This window comes from Sabethes cyaneus, chromosome 3, assembly GCF_943734655.1.
Source record: "Sabethes cyaneus chromosome 3, idSabCyanKW18_F2, whole genome shotgun sequence".
NCBI lineage: Eukaryota > Metazoa > Arthropoda > Insecta > Diptera > Culicidae > Sabethes > Sabethes cyaneus.
The window spans coordinates 3,796,331-3,817,143 of NC_071355.1; the positions used below are offsets into that span (position 1 = coordinate 3,796,331).

A 20,813-nucleotide genomic window follows, 5' to 3' on the forward strand; every position below is an offset into this window, starting at 1 on the left:
TAGCATTGGGTTTCCTCTGGTATTCTCTTTTCTGTTCTGTTTTTCGTCCTTTTCCTTACTTTTTCCTCATTTTCAGGTCCGTTTTTTCTCTTTATTATGGCCCTGTTAATTAATACCTTTCCTATTTTTTTTGTTTTCATCTGTTCCTTTCTTCCTCTCATGATAGCCTCCATTTCTGTCACGTTCTGTTTTTCGTTTCATATAATATGTCTTCAGTTTTCTTTTTTTTTCTCTTTTACTGTTCTTATTTCTCAATTTTCCTTCTCTTCTGATCCTCCAGAAGAGAAGTTTTTCTACCAGAAAAACGCTGCTTTTTCTCCATTTCTGTCAGGTCTGTCCCTATTTCTTATTTTTCTTCGTTCTTTTTCTCTATTGTTTTCCCTTTTTAACTCCTATTCTGTCTTTCTCTTCCGTTTTCCTTCTGTTCCTGTCCAGCTTCTCTTTTTTATCTCAATCCATATTCTTCTTCTATAAACCGGTATTTTCGGTATTTTTTACATGATCAAATAACAATGGATCCGTCCACCTGTGTTGATTCCAATCAATCTGTTGTTGTTGATAACAACCCGAGCAGGAGAAATTGCTGAAGAATACCTGATCCAGATATTTTTTGGTGAATAACTCCATATCAGAATTTGGTATTGACAAAGCTGTTGTAAAATGTTATACAAACACTTAAATAATAACTGGTTTTGTTATTGCAATTTCTAAATAATATCAAATATTTTTTCTACACAGGATTTCAATTGAGGTATTATACCTCAATGAGGCATTTACAAGTCATTCTTTGTAGCTTCATAGCTAATTCAGGAATTCATTTGATGTGGTACAAAAATGTAAAATAACTTATTAATAGCATATTGAGGTACCATATCTCATCGAGATATTCATAAGTTATTCTTCATAAAAACGCGATAACTAATGAGTATCAAATTTAGATATGGAAGCTGAATTTGATATTCATTAGGTATGGATGAGGTATTGGCTCCTGCGCGGTAAAACTTACAATACTTCAGAGAGACTAGCTATTTTGTTGTTGTTACTGTAGAACAGTAATTCGTTCGTCCCAGACACTGGCGTGTTTGGGTTGTTGATTTGAACAGGACTGATCCAACCAGTATAGGGTGAACATCCTCCCCCCGGTGCGTCTTGCTACCTGCCAAGACTGCACTTTCAGTGCACTTGCACTGAACGAGTCTTGTTGAACCACTTTGGTTGCCTGCGAATAACTGGCAAGTATTCTACCAACCAAGGTTTGCAAAAAATGTAAAGCTGCAATTGGATCCGTTCCCAAGATGCGTTCAGCAACTTTGCTTTGAAGATGCTCTCAATAGAACCGGCTGCTTCGACCGCACAGAGCTTCCGAGTAGAAAGTGGATCAGAGTAAGTGGTTCAGATTCTTCTGAATCTAACGGTAAACTTGTCAGAGGCTTCGAGTTTACCAAGTTTGCCGCCTCCACGACCAAAGTCTGTAATCCTTCATCGCCTAACTTCCCATCCGAATACCCATCTTCCATTGCAGTCTTGACCGAACGAACTAAACGTTCCCACGCACCACCCATGTGCGAGGCCCCTACCAGCTACCTACCCCTATACCAGCTTCACTTGCTCTGCAACTTGTTGCGCTACCATAAGACTCTCAAAACTACCTAGATAGTCCTCAACGTAGAAGTGACATTCAACTATACCTAGCGATGCCCTTCAAAATTGGTTAGAATGATTCCTTGCGTTCAAATTCTTCACATATTGTGCGGAAGCCGGTGAGTAAGTGGTTTCTCTGCAGGATAGGAGCGCCATTGGAATCACACTCACCACCACTTGGTACGAGCGAAAGTGGAAAAGAACACCGGGGAGCTAGGACAATAGATCACGATCTTTCAGCAGAGCAGAGTTAAGCGAATCCAAACTGCATCCAAACTGACGCCGTCTTTCCCAGCAAGGTTTCTTGGGATTGATGACTGCTCCTAATGGAAGGTACCACATCCTGCGCGGGTGAGCCTTCACCAGCTGAGCGGTTGTCGCTTTACGGGCGTACCCTTTGGCTTAGTACCGTTCCATTTGGCGATGGAGACTTTGCTTTAGCTCTGGATTGCGATTCATCCTTCGTACGGGAACGTTTTTCAGATGTTCGAGTCGTCTCGCTGCTACCTCCAAGTTGAAACTCTGGCTCTGGGAAGTAAACTCATCTGTTAACATTTCGAATAAATGGTCTGCGTTGAGAAAATCCATTCTTAAACCCCATCTCCTGCGGTCCTCTACATGCAGTTCGTTCGAAAATGATTGTTTGTATTTTCAAAACTTTCACGACTGGTGGAAAATGAACTTTAAACCACTTCTTCACAAATTCGGCGATCATTACTGGTTGAAGTCTTCCGCATTCTTGCTCTGCCAGTACGGTCGTACACACTTCCAAGTTATTCATAGGTTTTGCATATTTTTCGTACTCCTGCCTCACTAATTTCCTATCTTCGTGCAATTTCTCTATTCAAGAAACCTTCGTTGCGGTTTTTAACGATAAGTTTATAGATGTCTTCACAATTTTGCTTTTTTCCATTTTATTAGATTAAAATGCACACCAGTTATGATAAATCAATAACAAACAATTTGGTTTGACTCTTTTCAGCTGTTTAATGACAAGGAAGCTATTCGTATGCAGTAGGCGGCGATTTTACTAGAACTGTATAAGATTTACCAAATAAACAAATCGTTAATAGCATTCAAAATACTACAATTTGTCCAAACATACTGAGTTCATGTTTGTAAATAGAAAATATTGTTGGCCGTTAAACAGTGTGACAACGGGTGCGTACTTTTTTTTGTTGTCTGAAAGTTCCACCGAAGGTGATTTTTTTTGTAAATTTCCCGAATACAGTGGAGTATTTTTGAGAGGGCAACTCAACATCCGGTCTATTATCTTCATCCGAGCAGTAATTCCCAAGCACGACTTGTGGCGGAAAAAAGGTTTTTTGGCAGCAGCGGCAACGCCAAACAAGCAGGACAACAAAAACTTCGAAGGCTGGAGACACCATCAAACCGAAATCCGCATGCCACTTGGGGGAAGTGACAATAAGCACATCTACGGCAATAATGGCAAGCTGCAAATCAGGATTTTTGCTGATAATTTTTTCAAACGTGCGTTTGGCAAGGAAACTGTGACCAAAACTCTGTGAAAATTGCGCAAAACAACAAGAAACGGATACTAGTCCCTTTTGGGTAGTTGCCACGACGGCTATTCAACAAAACCTGCACTTGAAAGAACATGTTGGCAACAAAAGACGGATTGTTGGTTGAGTCGATTTCCGATCTGCCGAACAATATTGGACGAACGAAAACTTTAGGATATGCACACAAAGCAACTAAGTTGATGCTTAGAAACTTATTCTTATGCTCCGAACACGTTTTAGAAGTTAAAAACAAGAGCGGCAACTTTCGTTTAAACTAAAATATAAAAAAAAACTCCTTAAGCAAAAAAACGTGACCAACTTTGGCCCCAGAATTGTAACTTTTCACCGTGAGATACCGTAGGGCGCGATTATAACACCAGATATTTAACCAGATAGATATGATTACACAGTCATAAACAAAAGGTGGGGCACACAACCTTTCAGAAGAAAGTTTTTACGTGGTAAATTGAACCTAAAATTGGTATTAAATCTAATTTACATTTAAATCTAATCTAAAGAACCTAAAATCGGACTCGCAATTGAACTTAAAATTAAACTTGCATTGGACATTAAATTAGACTTAAATTGGGAAATTTTACTTCAAACAGGACATGAACTCGAAATTAGAGGCGAAGTATTAGATGAAATTTCACTTTCCTCAGTTTTCTTTCGTTTTCTTTTCCATTTCTTCTAATTTCTTGTGTTTCTTCAAATTTTTCCTTTCCAGTTTCCATCTCTTTCCAACTTTTTTTAGCTCCCTTCATTATCGTCTTTTGTCTTTGTCTGTTCGTTACTTCGTTTCGGTCACGCTTATTCTGTTTTTGGAACCCGTTTTACCCGTTCCTTCTCGGGTCCCCCTTTTTTATTCCCCGTTTCTCGCCTTTTTCTCTTTAACCTTTTTGCTTGTTTTTCTTTTATTTTTCTATCCCATTTCCCATTTCTTGTCCCATATTTCTCCTTTTCGTATCTCATTTGATATCATTTCCCATATGCATCGATTCCTCTATCGATTTCCTTTTTTTCTCTAACTATTTTTCATTTCCCTTCTGTTTTAACTTGTTTTTTGTTCAGTATTCTTTTCTTGGTTCGTTCTTTTTTTCCTAATTTCTTCTGCCGTGTTTTCAGCTCATTTTCTGAGTTCTGAATTTCTGCTGTTCGGTTTTTTTGTCGTTTCTTTCTGAGATTTTTTCGGGTCCGTTTTTCCTTTTTTCCTGTTTCATTTTTTTGTTATTTTCAGTCCTGTTTCGAATTTTTCGGTCTGGGTTTTCGTTTTTTTGCCTTTTTCCGACTCCTTTTCTATCCCGTTTTACGGTTTCGTTTGCTCCGTTCTTGTCCTGTTTTTTCTCTTTTTCTATCTTTCTTTTTCCAGTAAAGTCTAACGTTTTTCGTTTTTTTCCATCCCGTATTTTCTCATCATTTTTTTCATTTTCTGTTTCGTTTTCCCATTTTCCGACCCCCGTATTTTCTCCTTTTCTTTTCCTCCGTTTCTGTACAGTTTTTTCTCCTGGTTTTTTTTCTTTTTCTATCCAGTTTATCCTCAGTTTCTCTCTCATTCCATGTTTTCTTTATACTTTTTCCTTCTTGTCTCTGAATTCTTAATTTTACCTGCAATCTTTAGGTTTTGCTGTAAAGTTCCTTTGTTTTTTGCCACGTTTTCTCTCTTTTTCTCTCTTCCACGTTCTCCTTTTTCACCTTTTCTCTCTTTTTGTGACCAATTTCCCTTCCCATTCTGGCGCGATGCAGATACCGTAAATGTAATGAAAAGATGACGAAATAGTGATAAAAATATGGCAAAAATAAGATGAAAGGTTGACGAATAGATGCCAAAACTTCGATAAAAAACGACATGGCGAATATACATCATAAAATTACCGAAAGATCGACAATTGTTTTTTACAACAAACAGAACGAAGGTCGACGAGAAGATGGCAAAATGAGGACGAAGAGATAAACCTGAACAGCAACAAAAAATGGCAAAAAGCCTCCGAAACCAAACGACCAAAATGCCACAAAAAAGACGTAAAAAACGACAAAAATTAGATAGAAAAATGGCAACAGGATCAAAAACGGGCACCAAAAATACGATAAAGAAATGACGAATGCGAAACAAATGTTGCCTTGCGGTGATAAAAAGGCGGCGAAAAACCGCCGAGGAGGCACCGATAATATTACAGATAGATGACGATAAGACGACCTAAAGAAGGACTAAAAGATAGCAAATAAACATCAAAAGACAGCGAAAAGACGACGTAAATATGACGAAAAAGTGAAGATACCTACCCGAAAAGACGAAAGACGGCAAAAGTACAATAAAAAGATGCCCAAAGACGCCGAAAAATGCGCCAAAAAGTGTCAGAAAAAGCAGTCAAGGCAAATATATAGTCCAGATATTACTAAAAAATGAGGCACCCGACCTTTCAGAAGAATGATTTGACCTGAAAAAACGAGATAATCGTAGGATGATGAATCTATTAAAACAGAACGGGCAAAAATAACGGGCAATAAGGTTGAAAATCCGGGACACTCCGATGCAAGTTGGTTAAATATCAAAATGGAAATTGGACTTGAAATCGGACCTGACATAATACATTAAATTAGACTTGAATTTGGGCTTGAAGCCTTACTTCATATAGAACTAGAAATAAGACTGATTGGATTTGAAATACCTAAATTAGAGGACCTAAATTTAGAGTAATTTGGACTGGAAGTTTGACTTGAAATTATATTTAACATTGAAATTGTAATTTTCGCCTTTTTCTCTCACATGTTTGACCCCTTCTCTGTTCCGTTTTTTCCAGTCCCGTTTTTCCATTTTTTGTTTCGTTTTTTTTCTCCTTTTCAAAACCGTTTTCCTGTTTTTCGCTTTATTTTCCTTCCGATTTTTCTCTCGCTTTCCTTGTTTTCTGTCCCATGTTTCCTGTTTTATTGGCCCGTTTTTCTCCGTTTCCTGTTCCATTTTCTCTAATTTTCGGTCCTGTTTTTTGTGTCCTTGTTTTTCATTCGTTCTTTTGTTATTTTTTCCCCGTTTTTCTTCTTTTCTCTTCTCTTTTTGCCATTTTTTCGTTTCATTTTCGTTTTTTGTCAACTATTTTGATCTCCTTTCTTTCCCTTTTTTCGTGCTCCGCTATCCCATTTTTCCTGCTTTTTCCTTTCTGTCCCTTCTGTCTCATTTATTTTGTTTTTAGCTCCTTTTTTCCCTTTCTTCTTCGGTTTTTATTTTTTTAACGTCTTTTTCTCACCAGTTTCACTTCACAGTTCATTTTCTTTAGTCCGTTTTCCTTGGGTTTCTTTTCTTCTTTTCCTGCCCCATGGGGGGAGAATGTTGAGCCTGTTGGGCCAGGCCCAACAGTTCTGTTGGAACAGTTCTGTTCACACCAACAACCAAAACACGCCAGTCTCTGCGTCGACCGATTTAGTGCTTTACAGTAGTAACATCGCCAGTCTATCTGAAATCAACTTTGTTAGGTAAACAACAGATCTTATTTTTTATTTTTAGGTTTCGTATTCTACTAAGACGCTCCAAAAACTTCAGTCAAACAACAGATCGTTTACCTAAATAGTAAGTGAAATTATTGGCAAGGAAATTAAATTGAATTATACAGGTGGAGAGAAAAAAAGAAGAAAAAGAAGAAAATAAGGACAAAGTGGACAGAAATGGAGAACAAATCAGAGCAAATAAGACGGAAAAACGGGATGGAAAAGGAGGAAGGAGTTTCAGGATCAGGAAAATTGCGAAACAAGAATAGCAAAAGGGCAAAAACGGTAACTGAAGACAAATTAAATGAAACGAAAAACAGAACGGGACAGAAGAGGAGGATATGCTAAGGGAAAGAAAGGAACAGATGAAAACAAAAAAAATGGGAAAGATGTTAACGGGACAGTACACAAAAATAAGGCTAATAAAGAGGAAAAATGCGTCTAAAAATGGAACAGAAAAGAGAAAACTAGAGTGAAACCAGGACAGAACAAACGAGATAAAGAGGAAACAGCGAACAGTGAAAAGAAAAACCAGAGAGAAAATATGACTGAGAAGGCGTGACACACAAAGAAAGAAGCGTGATAAAAACGGTGGGAAAACGTGAAAGAAAAGAAAGACGATGGGACACAATGGAAGCGGGATGAGAAAATGGTACTGCAATAGAAGAAAACAGAAACAGAACAGAAAAACGGCTCAACGGCATAAACGTGACAGAAAAGAAGAAAAATGGGTCATCTGAAAGAATAAAAACGGAACAGACGAAGACGAAAGCATTGAAAGTTAGGAGAGTAAAAAAAAGTAAAAGTAAAAAAGTAAAAAAAAATAAACTGAGAAAACAGGAAAGTCAGAAAACAGAGTAAACTGAGAAGACAGGAAAGTCAGAAAACAAAGAAAACAGGAAAGTCAGAAAAGACAGTAAACTGAGAAAACGGGAGAGTCAGAAACAGCGTAAACTGAGAAAACAGGAAAGTCAGAAAACAGAGTAAACTGAGACGACAGAAAAGTCAGAAAACATAGAAAACAGGAAAGTCAGAAAACACAGTAAACTGAGAAAACCGGAGAGTCAGGAAACAGCGTAAACTGAAAAAACAGGACAGTCAGAAAACAGAGTAAACTGAGAAGACAGGAAAGTCAGAAAACAGAGTAAACTGATAAAACAGGAGAGTCAGAAAACAGAGTAAACTGAGAAGACAGGAAAGTCAGAAAACAGAGTAAACTGATAAAACAGGAGAGTCAGAAACCAGAGTAAACTGAGAAAACAGGAAAGTCAGAAAACAGAGAAAACAGGAAAGTCAGAAAGCAGAGAAAACTGGAAAGTCAGAAAAAACAGTAAACTGAGAAAACGGGAGAGTCAGAAAACAGAGTAAACTGAGAAGACAGGAAAGTCAGAAAACATAGAAAACAGGAAAGTCAGAAAACACAGTAAACTGAGAAAACCGGAGAGTCAGGAAACAGAGAAAACTGAGAAAACAGGAAAGTCAGAAAACAGAGTAAACTAAGAAAACAGAAAAGTCAGAAAACACAGTAAACTGAGAAAACCGGAGAGTCAGGAAACAGCGTAAACTGAGAAAACAGGAAGAAAATAAACGAGAACTGGAAACAAAAAAGGAAGTAAAGAGAAAAGACGGGGAAAAGAGGGAAGAAAATTTGAAAAATAATTATAAAAAGCTAGTGGAAAAAAGGAGTGAAAATAAGGAAAAATGAAAATAAGAAACGAAGGAAAACGGAACAATGGGCAGAAAACACGAGTCAGAAAAACACAAAACGGAAGGAAAAAAATTAGAGCAAAAACCAAGAATACGATACAGAAAACAAGAAAAAATGGGACTGGAAAAGCGCAAAAACATAGAAACGACGTCGAAATATGTTCAAAATATAAAAATATCTTAATTTCTAGTAAAACTTAGAGTCTAATTTCGTGGCCATATTCAAATTCAAGTCTGATTTAATGTCAAGTTCATTTTCAAGTGCAATTTTGAGGCAAATTTAGTCCATTTCTTGCTGCTCTCCAGAAAAAGAAACAAAAAAGGGAAAACGATACAAAAGGAAAAATAATGGAAAAGAGTACGAAGGAAACCGTGACAAAAACTGGATATAAAAAGAGGTAAAACGCGACAGTTTTTGATACGTTTTCCTCTGTGCTCTTTTCCATTTTTTTCCTTCCGTTTTTTCTTCCGTTTTTTAAAGTGTGTACTTTAAAAAACAATATTTTTCATTACCGGTGTAGATGCGTTGATTTTCCGATAGATTGGTGCAAAAATATTAAAAATCGATCGGTGACGTTTGCAGATTTTAGATTTTTTGGAATGACACCCTACCCCTAACCTTACCGTAAGAGACACGCGATGTAAGCCAGCTATTGTTACACAATATTCGATGCACTAAGTTTAGAAATATCTATTCGAAATTGCCATTTTTGACATTCCTAGCAGTGATAGGCAGTGATGAAAACGATAACAGTATCAAGGCTACTTTGATTAGTGAACGAAATAATGAACCGAGGCGCGTGCTCTCAGGGTTGGGCGTAAGTGCCTCACAAATTCTTTTATCAACGCATTAACAACTTTACAAAAAAAAATGTTTGAAATATTTAAGACCCCAAAATACTTGAATTTATGATCAAACAAACAACGCAAAAATTGTTGGGAATTGAATGGCGCTCGCAACAAACAACGTAACATTTTGGTTTTCCCAATTACCGCAAAAAAAATTCACCGTCAACCGAATCAAACAACGTTCTGGAACGAAGGGGTGCGCGCGTGTGTCAATTACCACTGTTCTGACCGATTTTCATCTGTAAACGATTCCCACGTATGTAGGCATGGCTTCATGGTGTTCAATGGAAGAACAAAGAGCAATCCCCAGCCACTGCTGGCTGGCCACAACAAGCACAACAGAACTGAACACGACTGGCGTGTAGCGTCAGTAACTAACTATGTATGAGGTTATGTTTACCATAACCATTATCATCATCGCTGCACAGCTCGCACCGATTTAGCGCGGCCGGTAATATGCGCGATCATAAATAAACCGTGACAGGAGAAGCCACTTCGCTAATAGATCAATAATGGCCAAATAGTTTTTCCTTCGTTCCTTCGTCGTTTCTCGCTTTGTTCTTTCTGACCGTACGGACCGTCATCACCGCCGCAGTGTAACAACAACCATCCGTCCGGCGGTGGATCCTTGACAACAAAACGGCGGAGTCATTGACTGAAACGACCGGGGTTGTTGGGTCCCGCCCAACAAACAGAGCAACCATCTTTCTCGTTCGTGCGGCCAACAACCTTTGTCTATTTTGGCCGCGTAAACCAGAGACACGTATCGAACGCCAACTTCAGCTCGAAACAATTTACTCGGAAAACTATTTTAGCAATGGCACGCATCACGCCGCAGCGGCATGTACCCGAAAAAAAAATTACAACGAAAGTGCCACTTTACTTTTACTGCATGCAGAATCCGAACCGCCGGGCCGGGCCGGGCCGGCCTGTGGCCGGTTGGCGGTTGGCTCATTCGAATCTGCAAACAGTGCACTATGCATTTGCACGGTGGTCGCCATTTTACAGTAAAAATAAATCAAAATAGGAACACATTCCTACGCAGGCAGCAGCAGCAGCAGCAGCAGCGGCTTGCATTCTGATACGTATTCACTTAACTATGCACACGATGTTTACTCGCCTGTCTGCGACAGGCTTGAAACGAAAGTGACTGCTCGTCGTCCCCTCGCCCTACCCGTGCTTGGCACTTACCTTTGAGCAGATTCTTGTCGTGCAGCCACGTGAGCGGCGTCAGTTCCTCGTCCGCATTGACCACCACCCCACCGCTGCTGGTCGCCAGCACCGTCGTGGTGCCATTCCGCAGGGGATGATGGTGATGGCTGTGATTGCTTCCGCCGAAACTGTGACCGATGATGTGGCCACCGCCGGTGCTGCTGCCATGTCCGCCACCGGTGCCGTTGCCGGTGCTGGTGCTGGTAATGATCACGTTGTTGTTCAGCAGATCGTGCTCGGCACTAGTCATGTCCATCTGTTCCGTCGCTAGCAGGACGATGTTGCCGACGCCGTTCATGCCGTCGGTGGTCGCTGCGTTTTGACGGGGGGAGGAACAAGAGCAAAAAAAATGGAAATTAGTTAATAGAAAAGTTTGGGAGGCACGTCCCTCCTGGTGCTGATTTTACTTGAAAATGGTTGGTTGACTGTTAAGGACATTCCGAAAAGAGATACACCGCACGGAAGAAGCTGGAACGGATATCATCCGTCTCAATACAAACACACAGGAAGTACAATTTTACGCATACCAAATACATAAAATGACCAACCCTGAACATGAACGCAGTGCCTGACAAATTACTTTAAAACATCTTCAATGGACCCTGCTTCATGCAAGCTTTTAATCCCAGTAACCATTGCATTGTTCCGAGGTTGAATGAAGCGCACGATACAGCAAATGCAAGAAAAGTATGACAGTAGCTTCGTTGGTAGCTTTTGTTCACGCGTTGGTTGGTTCATTTCTACAGTGTATTCATTGTAGGAGGTTGACAGAAAAAGTCATTCACAGAGATTAGGATAGGACACACAAAAACAAAAGAATCGTTCGCATGTTGTTTGCAGGTTTTGCAGGAACTTGTTCTTTTCAGAGGCAGCTTTCTTTTAGTAATAAAGTGCCAAGTAAGTAACGTTCTCAATAAATATTTGAGCAATGCGTATTTGTCTGAACTGAACAATAAAAGTAACTAGTAGAGCTCAATGGAAAAGTGTTTCTTCTTCAATTATTTTCAGATTCTACACAGGACTACAGGACCGGGTAAACTACAGGATGAATAGTGACGATGACAATGGTGGAGATCAGCAATGGACCACTCCCGGGAAGGGCACAGTAAATGGATAGGAAATGCAAATGAAAAGCCTGGCTTTATTGTTGCATGACAGGGCACTCAAGGCGGGAAATCTAGAAGCTTGAAAACGACCAGCAGAATAAGAGTTTTTGACGCAGGACTACGTCTTACGGCAAAGTTTGGCTAGATAGGGTATCATTTCAGAAAAAATATTATCGAAAAGTGGTCCAAAAGCTGATCAAAAATGTGGTCCCAAAATATTATCCAAAACTTGGTCTAAAATCTGACCAACATTTTAATGGAAGATCAACATCTGGTTCTAGTCCAGCATTAGGTCCAAAATATGACCGAAATCTAATAAAAATTGTAGTCCAAATACTGGTCCAAAATCTAGTTAAAAACTGTTCCTGAATTTTTTACAAAATCTGGAACAAAATTTGATAAAAAAAATGTGGTTTGCAATCTAAGCCAGGTCCAAAATACGATCTAGTTCTGGAGTCTGGTTCAAACTTCGATCCAAAATCTTGTTTGTTGGTTTAAAATCCGATAAAAAATGTGGCCCAAAATCCTAGTTATATTTTGTTTCTGGTTCAAAATCTTATTAAACAATTTGGATCCAAATCTGACAAAAAAGAGTTTCAGAATAGGGGAAGTCCAGGGCTACAATCTGAGTCCAAAATCTAATCCAGAATTAGATCCAAAATCTAGTCCGAAATCAGACTAGCAAAGGAAGAAACCGAAAAATTACAACAGGAATTAGGTTTTGAAAATTACTCTATTTTCCCGAAAGAAAGAGTAGGTAAACAAATTCTTTATTCTCCATCGTTCTCATACACTCTCTCTTTAACTCACCCACTCATTCATTCGCTCATTTACTTAACTCCCTCACTCAACTCGTTCCCTCACTCAACTCATTCCCTTACTCAGCTAATTCATTCATTCACTCAACTCATTCTCTGACTCAATTCTCAATCACTCACTCAATTTATTCTCTCACTCACGCAACTCAAGTCATTCACTTTTTTTTCATGTGTGGACTCATTACTGCGACCAGTATAGTTGATCTATTGTAATATCGCCCGGGTGTTTGCTGTATGACCTGCACTGCATTTCTTTTAGCTATAATCGCTATTGAATGAGCGATATGCTTATTAAATTTATGCGTGCTTGTGTGTATTGGAGTTTTACCCTTCCTTCAAAGCTTGATCTACTTTACCCACATATTCCTCGCTGCCCGGACTATCCCATTTTTTAGCCGTCCCTGGCGAGGACTCATTCGTACCTCTGACCAGTACACTTATAACTATAGGAGGGATATTTGCACTGTCAAGAAGCGTCAGAGGGTAAATATAGAATTCAGCATGAAGGAAGGGTAAATGGAGGGGCCTGAGAATAAACCCATGCTAAAGTCACGACATCGAATGGCTTGATTGTACTAAGATTCAAACCCACGACCACTCGCTTGTCAAAGCAGACTCGATAACCTTGCGGCTACGGAGCCTCCCATTCCCTCATTCAACTCGTTCACTTACTCAAGTCATTCTTTCACTCAACTCATTCGTCACTCACTCGCTCAACTCATTCCCTCACTCACTCACTTAACTTATTCATCACTCACTCAACTCATTCACTCGCTCAACTCCAACGATATCAGCATCTGCTACCAAAATGCCTTAGAGCTGGTGTGTGTTACTGCAAATATTCGCGGTATGAAGATTCTGTTTAACGCTATCTACATTCCACCCGACAAAAGTCAAGATATTGTTGTGATAGAGTCGCATGTTTCTTCCATTCGATAGTTGTGTGAAAAAAACGGTGCGGTGCGGAAATTAACGGTGATTACAATCAGCCGTGAATTGATTGGGACCACAAGGATGGCACGATATGCCACTGCGAATCAGAATTATCTGTGACACTGTGTCGCATTTTCAACAAATCCTGGTATCTGGAAACAATCTTTCATGTTCCCCGTCCATAAGAGTGGCAATAGCCGAAATGTACGGTACTACAGAGGTATCACAAGCTTGTCTGCTGGCTCCAAGCTTTTTGAAATTATCGTGAGCAGTGAAATTCTCAATCGTACGAAGAACTATATATCCATCTACCAGCAGGGGTTATACCTGGGCGGTCGGTCTCAACTAACCTACTCGATTTCGCTTCCACGTGTGTAGTGTTACTCGAGGAAAAGGCACAAGTAGACGCAGTGTACACTGACTTGAAAGCTGCATTTGACATAGTCTTGCAAGTCAAACTGGAATCTGCCATTTGATCTGTGATTACCGATAAATCTGGTGTCCCCCAAGGAAGCAACATGGGGCCTTTGCTCTTCATTCCATTTTTCGTTCGACGTTGCTCACTGCTTGAAGCAAGATTTTCAAGAAAAAAAAATTTTCACTTTCACTTTTTGTGTAATAAGCTAGTTGTATCCACTAATTACACATTTCCCTCATAAGCAACGCTTACGCATTAACTCAGCCGGAAAAATGAATTTTGTTTCAACCGTGGAAAATTTTTCCTTGAACAGGTAACCGTTGAAAATTGATTATAGCGGATTTATCAAATATAGAATACAAGATACAGTGCAATACTCAGAACCGGTGATGCTACAAAAGCTGCGATGAACAAAACTTGTCATACAGATAAAGAAAATGTGGACCAATATTGTGGTCCAGGGCAGGTCCAAAATCTAGTTTTGGTCATAAACGTGGTCCAATATCTGGCTCAAAATCTGGCTCAAAAAATTCTTTATTCTTCCTCGCTCTCATACACTCTCTCTCATTCCAAGTTACACACACTCTCACTTAATCTCAGTCATCCTTTCTCACACTTTAACTCACTCATTCATTCTTTCAGGAATTCATTCGTTTATTTATTTATCCTACGTTCATTCATTCATCATTCATTCGCTCATTCATCTCTCACTCACTCACTCACTTTTTTCTCACGACTCACTCACTCACTAAACTCATTCCCTCACTCAACTCATTCCCTCATTCAACTCATTCCTTCACTCAACTCATTCCCTCACTCAACATATTCGTTCACTCATCTCGTTCGTTACTCAATTCATTCGCTGACTTAATCATTTTTTTATTAATTCATTCGTTCACTCAACTCTTTCGATCACTCAACTCATTCATCACTCAACTCATTCACTCATTCAACTCATTTGCTCGTTCAACTCATTCTCTCGATCAACTCATTCAACACTCAACTCATTCTCTCACTCAACTCATTCTTTCACTCTCTCACCTACTCAACTCATTCCCTCACTCGGACGAAGAAACACCAAAGGAGCTCGAAGGTTGCAGAGGGAACAGTCGCTTGTCAAATGGCAGCAAAACTGGGCAGTTCCTCTCGGGTCAGGGTTGTTAAAGCCATTGCCTGCACCGGTTCGGGTACGCCGCGACTCCGGCTTGTCCGGAATGCTGCGGGACGGTAGAAAGACCACAGCACGTGGTCTTCGAATGTCTTCGATTTGCCGCGGTGCGAAGCATTCAAAATGCCGCCAACTAAATGTACTGAAAGTGGAAGCGAAGTGGCGAGCATGACAGAATGAAAGTCAGGATGGCCGCCATCTCTGGATCAGTACACGTCTCGACAGCATCGCATTTCCGTATCTAAGCTAATGTCTTATTTTAAGGTTAATTTATAGTCTGACTTGCTTCCAATTTCACCTACGATCTCAAATACAATTTACAGTCCCATTTTTAAGGACAAATTTAAGTCAAATTTCATTCCTTTTCCAAATCCAATGTGAAGTTCATTTTCAAGTGGTGTTTAGTGTCCCATATTAATGTCCCATTTTAAGTTCAATTTTGAGAATAATTTGAGTTCACTGAGTTTCCTCCGATCTCAGGTCCAACTTAATGTCCCGTTTTAGGGACAAATTCAACTTCATTCCTTTTCCAATTCCGATGTGAAGTACATCTTCAAGTCATGTTTAGTGTCCCATTTTATGTCCACTTTCATATCTAATTTGATTCCAATTTCAAGTCTGATTTCAAGCGCAATTTCGTGTCCAAGTCAATCTCCCATTTTATGGACAAATTCTAGCCAAACATAGTTCCTATTTTAGCTTCGATCAGAAGTTCAATTTCATGTACAGCCCCTAACATAGGTCTAATTTCAAGTCAACTCCACTTGAAGCTTAATTTCAGGTCCAATTTTAAGTCTAATTTCCAGGGCATTTTCGTGTTCAAGATAATGACCCATTCTAGGTTCAATTTTGAGTTTAATTTGAGTTCAAATCTGCCTCCGATTTCAGATACAATTTCAATTCCAATGTACAGTGTCCCATTTTAAGGACAAATTCAAGACACTTAACTTAATTCCTATTTTAACTCCGATCTGAAGTTCAACTTCAAATCGAATTTAATGTTCCATTTTGAGTCCAATTTCATGTATATTTGAATTCCGTTTTAAACTCCGATTCCAAACCCAATTTCAAGGACTGTGTTGTGTCCAATTTTACGTTTAATTTTGAGTCTAATTTGATTACTGTTACACCTCAGTTCAATTTATTGAATTTAGGTTAAATTCAAGTTTAAACTTGATTCCTATTTTGACTCTAACAGGAAGTTTAATTTCAAGTTCAATTCAAAGTCCCATTTTAGGTTCAATTTATTGTCTAATCTCGATTTAAAACCCTCTAATAATCTCGATTTAAAACCCAATTTTAAGTCTAATTCCGAGGGCAATGCGTGTCCCATTTTAATTTCAATTTGATGATGATTCCGATCTTGAGTAGGATTTGAAGTTTAATTAGGATCCAATTTTAAGGTCCAATTTGTTGTCCCATTTCAAGGACAAATTCCAGTCAAACTTAAATTCTTTTGACACATTCCAGCGTTACGGGACACAATCAGCACTCATTATTACCGTGTGAATCGCCTCCTGTTTCACCCAATTTTTTGGCAAATACCTTGTAAAATAGTTGTTTAAGGAGTACTTCATTTTACACTAAAATGCCCCCACTAAAATTTCATGTCCAATTTAATGACCCATTTTAGATTCAATTTTGAGTCTAATTCCAATTTCACCAACGATCTGAAGCTCAATTTAATGTCCCACTTTAAGGACAAATTCAAGTCAAACCTAATTCCTATTTTAACTTCGATCTGAAGTTCAATTTCAAGTACAGTTCCTAACATAGGTCTAATTTCAAGTCAATTGAAGCTTAATTCCAGGTCCAATTTCAAGTCTAATTTCCAGGGCATTTTCGTGTTCAAGATAATGTCCCATTCTAGGATCAATTTTGAGTTTAATTTGAGTTCAAATCTGCCTCCGATTTCAGGTACAATTTCAATTGCAATACAATGTCCCATTTTAAGGACAAATTCAAGTCAAACTTAATTCCTATATTAACTCCGATCTGTAGTTCAATTTCAAATCGAATTTAATGTCCCATTTTGAGTCTAATTTCATGTATAATTGAATTCCGTTTTCAAATCCAATTTCAAGTACTGTGTTGTGTCCAATTTTACGTTTAATTTTGAGTCTAATTTGATTGCTGTTTCACCTCAGTTCAATTTATTAAATTTAGGTCAAATTCAAGTTGAAACTTGATTCCTATTTTGACTCCAACGGAAAGTTTGATTTCAAGTTCAATTGAAAGTCTCATTTTAGGTTCAATTTATTGTCGAATCTCGATTTAAAACCCGATTTAAAACCCAATTTCAAGTCTAATTCCGAGAGCAATGTGTGCCCCATTTTAAGTTCAATTTGATGATGATCCGATCCGATCTCAAGTCGGATTTGAAGTTTAATTGGGATCCAATTTTAAGGTTCAATTTATTGTCCCATTTCGAGGACAAATTCAAGCCAAACTTTCTATTCGGTCGACACATTCCAGCGTTGCGGGACACAATCAGCACTCATTGTTACCGTGTAAATTACCTCCTGTTTCACCCATTTTTTGGCAAATACCTTGTAAAATAATTGTTTAGAGTACTTTATGTTCCACTAGAATACCAGGGATTTGATGAGACAGGAACCAATCTGCATGATAGGGATAGTGTCCCGTAACGCTGGAATGGGTCTATTTCAAGCCTAATTTAAAGTTAAACTTCATGTTTAGATTGAAGAGCAATTTCATGTCCAATTCAATGACCCATTTTAGATTCCATTTTGGAGTCTAATTTGATTCCAATTTCACCTACGATCTGAAGTGCAATTTAATGTCCCATTTAAAGGACAAATTCAAGTCAAACTAAATTCCCATTTTAACTTTGATCTGAAGTTCAATGTTCAATGTCCTAATTTAGGTTTAATTTCAAGTCAACTTGAAGCTTATTTTCAAGTCCAATTTTCCATTTAATGTCCCATTTTAAGGACAAATTCAAGTCAAACTTAATTCTTATTTTAACTTTGATCATGAAGTTCAAGTTCAATGTCCTAATTTAGGTTTAATTTCAAGTAAAGTCAACTTGAAGCTTATTTTCAAGTCCAATTTCCAAAGTCTAATTTCCAGGGCATTTTCGTGTTCTAGAAAATGTCCCGTTTGTAGTTCAATTTGATGATGATTCCGATCTCAAGACCGATTTAAAGTTCATTGAAGTCCAATTTTGAGGACCAATTTATTGTCCCATTTCAAGGACAAATTCAAGTCAATCTTAAATTATATTTCAAGCCTAATTTAAAGTCTATTTAATGGCCCATTTTAGATTCCATTTTGGAGTCTAATTTGATTCCGATTTCACCTACGATCTGAAGTTCAATTCAATGTCCCATTTTAAGGTCAATTTGATGATGATTCTGAACTCAAGTCCAATTAGAAGTTCATTTTGATGATGATTCCGATTTGAAGTTCAATGGAGGACCAATTTATTGTCCCATTTCGAGGACAAATTCAATCCTATTTCAAGCCTAATTTAAATTCAAACTTCATATTTAATTTGAAGAGCAATTTGGTCCATTTTAGATTCCACTTTGGTGTCTAATTTGATTCTAATTACACCTACTACCAGAAGTCCAATTTAATGTCCCATTTTAAGGACAAATTCAAGTCAAACTTAATTCCTATTTTAACTCTGATCTCGAGTTCCATTCCAGTCCGTTTCAACGCTTTATTTAAAGTCCAATTCCGTGTTCCATGATTTTAGCTTTGATTTCAAGCCCAATTTGAAGTGCATTTCCGTGTCCAATTTAATGTCCCATTTTAAGCTCAGTTTGATTCTAATTTTACCTCCGATCAATTGAGGTCCAGTCTAATGTTCCATTTTGAATGTAAATTCAAGTCAAACTTATTTCTTATTTTAACTTCGATGTGAAGTTCAATTTTAAGTCTAATATAAAGGTCTAAAGGTAATTTAATTCCAATTTCATCTCCTATCTGAAATCTTTTTTAAAGTCCATTTCAAATAGAAGTCCAGATATCAAGCCCCAATTCCAGTGAAATTCAATTCCAGTTTCAAGTCTAATTTCATGCGCAATTTCGTGTCCCATTTAAGGTCTAATTTGATTCCAACTTTACCTACGATCTTAAACCTAATTTCAAGTTCAATTGAGGTCTAATTTAATGTCCCATTTTAAGGACAAATTCAAGTCAAACTTAATTCCTATATTATCTCCGATCTGTAGTTCAATTTCAAAACGAATTTAATTTAATGTATAATTCTGTTTCCAACTCCGATTTCAAACCCAATTCAAAATCTAATATCAAGTACGGTTTTGTGTCCAATTTTTTGTTTAATTTTGAGTCTAATTTGATTACTGTTCAATTCAATTTATTAAAGTTAGGTCAAATTTGAAACCCAATTTCTAGTCTAATGTCCCATTTTAAGTTTAATTTGATGATGATTCTGAACTCAAGTCCAATTTGAAGTTCATTTTGATGATGATTCCGATTTAAAGTTCAATGGAGGTCCAATTTATTGTCGCATTTCAAGCACAAAATCAATTCTATTTCAAGCCTATTTAAAGTTAAACTTTATGTTTCATTTGAAGAGCAATTCACGTTCAATTTAATGGCCCATTTCGGATTCCATTTTGGAGTCTAATTTGATTCCAATTTCCCCTACGATCTGAAGTCTAATTCAATGTCCCATTTTAAGGACAAATTCAAGTCAAACTCAATTCTTATTTTAACTTCGATTTGAAGTTAATTTCAAGCACAGTTTAATGTCAAGTCAAGTCAACTTGAAGCTTATTTTCAAGTCCAATTTCAAGTCTAATTTCCAGGGCATTTTAGTGTTCAAGATAATGTAAGATTTTAGCTTTGATTTCAAGCCCAACTTGAAGTGCACTTCCGTGTCCAATTTAATGTCCCATTTTAAGTTCAATTTGATTCCAATTTTACCTACGATCAATTGAGGTCCAGTTTAATGTCACCCTCAAAATTAAACTCAAACTTATTTCTTTTAGGTCCACATTCAAATGTAATTTAATTCCGATTTCATCTCCTATCTGAAATCTTTTTTAAAGTCCAATTTAAATAGAAGTCCAAATAGCAAGCCCAAATTCAAGTCAAATTAAATTCCAAGTTTCAAGTCTAATTTCATGCGCAATCTCGTGTCCCATTTAAGGTTCAATTTTGAGTCTAATTTCATTACAACTTCACCTACGATCTTAAAGCTAATTTCAAATTCAATTGAGGTCCATTTTAATGTTCCATTTTAAGAACAAATTAAAGGCAAACCTAATTTTTGTTTCAACTTCGATTCGAATTCTAATTCAATGTCCCATTTTAAGGACAAATTCATGTCTAACTTAATTACCGTGAATTCGGGTGAAATTGATCACTTTTTCGAGTATTTTTTAAATATCTTTGAATAGAAACATATTTAGGAAGATGATTCAATTTTAAAATAAGTACTGTAGTGCTGGCTACATGACAGTATCATCTATATCTTATATAAATAGTTTTATTTTAGATAAAACTTAATGTAATCGTGAAATTGGAAATTTACAAATAACGGGTGAAATTGATCACGTAGAAATCAAGACGATATTGCTATTAAACCATACGCTCTGACAGCAATAACCAAACGTGCAGTATAAAATCTGGCGTAATCGAGATATTGCCTGTATGTAGGCAACAATGTCGCGTACAGCAACTAGCACAAAAATCAAACAGTCAGCTCTACATTAGCATGGTTGATGCATCTGCTAAATAAATATGAACGATAAAAAAGATATTAAGCCAATTTTAGCATCGTTATCATTTGTTTTTGTTTAAACATTGCTGTATATATGTGTAAATGTACGATTTTCGTATACAATCTTCATCAATCTAGTGAAACAAATAATTTAATTCTCCTCATATACGGGAGCTTGACTGTCTCTTTGAATGTGTAGTTGCATTTCGCTATGTAAGCACAAACCGATCTCTTGCACTCTC

At 37.6% G+C, this 20,813-nt stretch overlaps 1 protein-coding gene across 5 annotated transcripts in view; it reads right to left on the bottom strand.

Annotated features, from left to right (window-relative positions):
• LOC128743373 (uncharacterized) overlaps nt 1–20,813 on the bottom strand; it is a 146,225-nt gene that overhangs the window by 14,723 nt on the left and 110,689 nt on the right. For all 5 annotated transcript variants that reach the window (XM_053839931.1, XM_053839934.1, XM_053839933.1 and 2 more), the window contains one exon: nt 10,389–10,721. In XM_053839931.1, the coding sequence (XP_053695906.1) occupies nt 10,389–10,721 (333 nt within the window). The remainder of the gene's footprint in view (nt 1–10,388; nt 10,722–20,813) is intronic.